Here is a 3,541-nt window from a genome sequence, read left to right on the forward strand (position 1 = left end):
AAAACAGTAGAGGGACTAAAAGGTAACTTTCGAAAAGTATGGACTGTCATCGGAGGTTTTAAACCGCTATTTTAATCAATTTTTGTTTCTATAATTTTGAAAAATTCGATATGATGATTATATAATATCATTTTTATCATAATGTTGACTCAAGATACAATTTTATATATGATTGATTTAGTTGTTATGTGATGCACCTTATCTAAGGTTGTGCATTGACTAGGTTGATTGATTTTGAGATGCCAACCACCACATACGGTTTTAAAATTAAATAATAATTTTTAAATATTATTTTTATTACAATGACGGGGACTAATATTTTGACTAATCCACTCCCATAAAAAAAAATTTAAAATAAAAATAATGAACTTTAAATTGGCTAGTTTACACAATTAGTTACCACATAAAGAATAATTTTTAGCTCAGGGGAGTAGTTGCTCCCTACTTCCTGCCTAGCACAGTTCGCTGGCGATGGTGTCTTCCGCCTCTGAGACTTCCCCTCATATTCGCTAGATTTTCTAGTACAGTGTTGTACACCCTCACTCGCTGAGAGGCTTGGTTTTCAGACTGCTTTCTTTTCCTTTTCAATAAATCATGCTTATCCACATTTATTTCATAATAATAATTTAAAAATCAACATATATAAAACATTCTCCATGGGAGCAAATGAACGTTTTATTATGTAAGCGCTAGTATTGAATTATTTTTAGAAACACAATAATAATAATAATAATAATAATAATAATATAGTCTCAACAATGGCTGCTAAATCAAGAGTGATCTCATAATTATCTGATAGATTTTTATGTCTTGGTTTTGCGTTTTTCAATTTGGTATAATAAGAAATGTCATTGTGTATTGGTTTGTGTTTTCAATTTGGATAATATTAATTAGTTGCCACACAAAGAATAATTATCAACATATATAAAAACATTCTCCATGGGAGAAAAATGAACTTGTTATTATATAAGGTCGTATTGAATTATTTGGAAACGCATAATAATAATAATATAGTCAAAACATATAATAATAATAATAATAATAATAATATAGTCAAACATTTTACTTTGGTTGCTAAATCAAGATGATTTTTTTTTCATAATTATCTTATAAATTTTTTTTTTTTTGGTTTGTGTTTTCAATTTGGTATAATAAGCAATGTCAATGTGTATAGGTTTCAAAACATCTGAATTGGTTTTAAACAGGTTGGAGAAAAAGATGAGAAGGTAACACAATTGTGGATGAATACAGCAAAAGTTGTTGTGTTACAGGCCCTTGTTGTCTGAATTGTATTTCAAGGTATAGCATTAGCAGAAGAGCAATCAATTTATTAGATGAAATAAATCGGTTGAAAGGAGAACAATCAAATGTCTCATTCATAGAGCAACACCCTCCTCATCCAGTCTCTGAATCATATAGAACAGTGGGGAAAGAAATCAGCTCCAATGTTGATATTGCTCGCAATTATCTGGCAGATGAAACAGTCGGTATAATTGGCATATGGGGCATGGGGGGTGTAGGCAAGACCACACTCTTGAAAAAAATCAGGCAGTCATTGTTAGGTGATGCAAACATGGGATTCAATCCGTTATTTATCGAAGCTTCGAAAGATATTCAGCTGGAAGAACTTCGAAAACAGATTGCTGAAAGGTTGAAGTTGGAATCTTCTGCTGGTAAAGATGACATCTTTGATGTTTTAAAAATTAGCAACTTTGTATTGCTCTTGGATAATATATGGGAAGAAGTAGATCTTATTGCTCTTGGAATTCCCCATCCTTATAGCGACGATAATTCCACCAAACAATATAAACACAAAGTGATTTTCACTACTCGATCTGAAGATGTGTGTGCCAAGATGGGTGCAGGAGAAAATACCATCAAAGTGGAATGCTTGGAATCAGATGAAGCATGGGATCTTTTCAAGGACAATGTAAATCTAGCTGTTATCGAGTCAGATGAATAGTTTAAAGAAATAGCATGGCAGGTGATGGAGAAGTGTGGTGGTTTGCCACTTGCTCTGAAAGTGGTTTTTAAGGCCATGTCAAACAAAAAATCTGTCCAAGATTGGAAATTTATGTTGAACTCGATAAAGAATTCAGGCACTGAAGTAGTTTAAGGTGTGCAGGAATCATTGCTTCCAATTTTGAAATTCAGTTATGATAATCTAACTAATGATTTCAAGGAGTGTTTCTTATCTATTTGCATGTTATGGAGGACAACATAAACTGAGTATTATAGAGTTTTTGATAGGATTAGGCTTGATTGGTGATTTTTGACAATTTGCAAGAAGCTTATGGCACAGGAGAACATATCCTCAAGACTCTAGAGGAATCGTGTTTATTGTCTTCTGATGATGATGATGTTGTGAGGTTAGCATGATGTGTAATTTAGGAGATGGCGCGTGTGGATAGCATCAGACTCGTGGGAGTAAGAAGATTAAATGGATAGTGAAAAACTTATGATAGGTACCACTGCTCGATGAAATAACATCAATGCAAGCAGAATTGGAGATTTGACTAACAGAGTGATTATAGAGTGGCAAGGTGAGCTTTTGCCAATTTTGTCTCCATCGATGTTCGATTTGTTGTGTTTAATGATAGAATTTAATTCTTGTTTCCAAAAATATTCCCCGAAGGATTTTTCAAGACAGATGCCAAATTTGAAATATTTGGATCCTTTCATACACCGGTATCGAAGAGCTCCAGAAGGACTTCAAATGTTTGGTTGATTTGCAATATCTAAACATTTCATCCACAAATATCTCATCACTTCCAAAGGAGTTAGTATCTTTGAATAGATTGCAATATTTGATATGCAGAAATTTGACAGGGCTTAGCAAGGTAGACCTAGAAGATCTCATGTCAAGATTACTAGGGTTGAAGGTCATCACATATATCCATCGAGGTGGGTAGACCGGAACAGCTTAAAGAAAATTGAAGAAACATGTCAAAGCCATAGGAATTCGAGTAGTATCAAAAGAGGTTCTCCAACAGCTCTCATGTTTCCCAATATCTTGGCTATGTCTATACAATGTGGATATCACTCTCTTTCATTTGACACTTTAAGTTGCAAAAATCATGGATTCTTGCATCACTACAAATTAAATCATGCACACACTTGGAGCAGATTGTGATGAATGGAAGTGGGAGTCATCTCAAACACCTCTTTATCAGTGATGTCAAAAAACTAGCAAACATTATTTGGAAAGATCTATCCCCTCCAGAATCTTTTCATGTGTTGAAGCAGTTATATATAGTGGAATGTAATTTTGATAATTTAGCTTGGATCCTGCAGCTCCCGTGGCTATCTGATTTACATATAAAAGATTGTGCAAAGATAGAAATGTTGTTTTAGATCGAGGAGAGAGAAATCCAACAACAAGAAGTCTCCGAACACCGCCCAACATTCCCTGCTCTGGAATATTTATATTTAATAAACCTACCAAAATTAGTGAGCACAAGCAATTTTGCATTGGAATTCCCTCAACTTTCATGGCTTCAAGTGCATCAATGTTTTAATCTGAAGAAGTTATCATTGAAGA

At 33.8% G+C, this 3,541-nt stretch overlaps 1 protein-coding gene across 1 annotated transcript; it reads left to right on the forward strand.

Annotated features, from left to right (window-relative positions):
• The first annotated feature begins 1,158 nt into the window (after positions 1-1,158).
• Positions 1,159-1,963, forward strand: LOC120268572 (disease resistance protein UNI-like). The gene is made up of 2 exons (XM_039275910.1): positions 1,159-1,205; positions 1,300-1,963. Exons 1-2 carry the CDS (start codon positions 1,159-1,161, stop codon positions 1,961-1,963), a joined length of 711 nt encoding a protein of 236 aa, XP_039131844.1.
• Positions 1,964-3,541: the final 1,578 nt, after the last annotated feature.

This window comes from Dioscorea cayenensis, chromosome 9 (genome assembly GCF_009730915.1).
Source record: "Dioscorea cayenensis subsp. rotundata cultivar TDr96_F1 chromosome 9, TDr96_F1_v2_PseudoChromosome.rev07_lg8_w22 25.fasta, whole genome shotgun sequence".
NCBI lineage: Eukaryota > Viridiplantae > Streptophyta > Magnoliopsida > Dioscoreales > Dioscoreaceae > Dioscorea > Dioscorea cayenensis.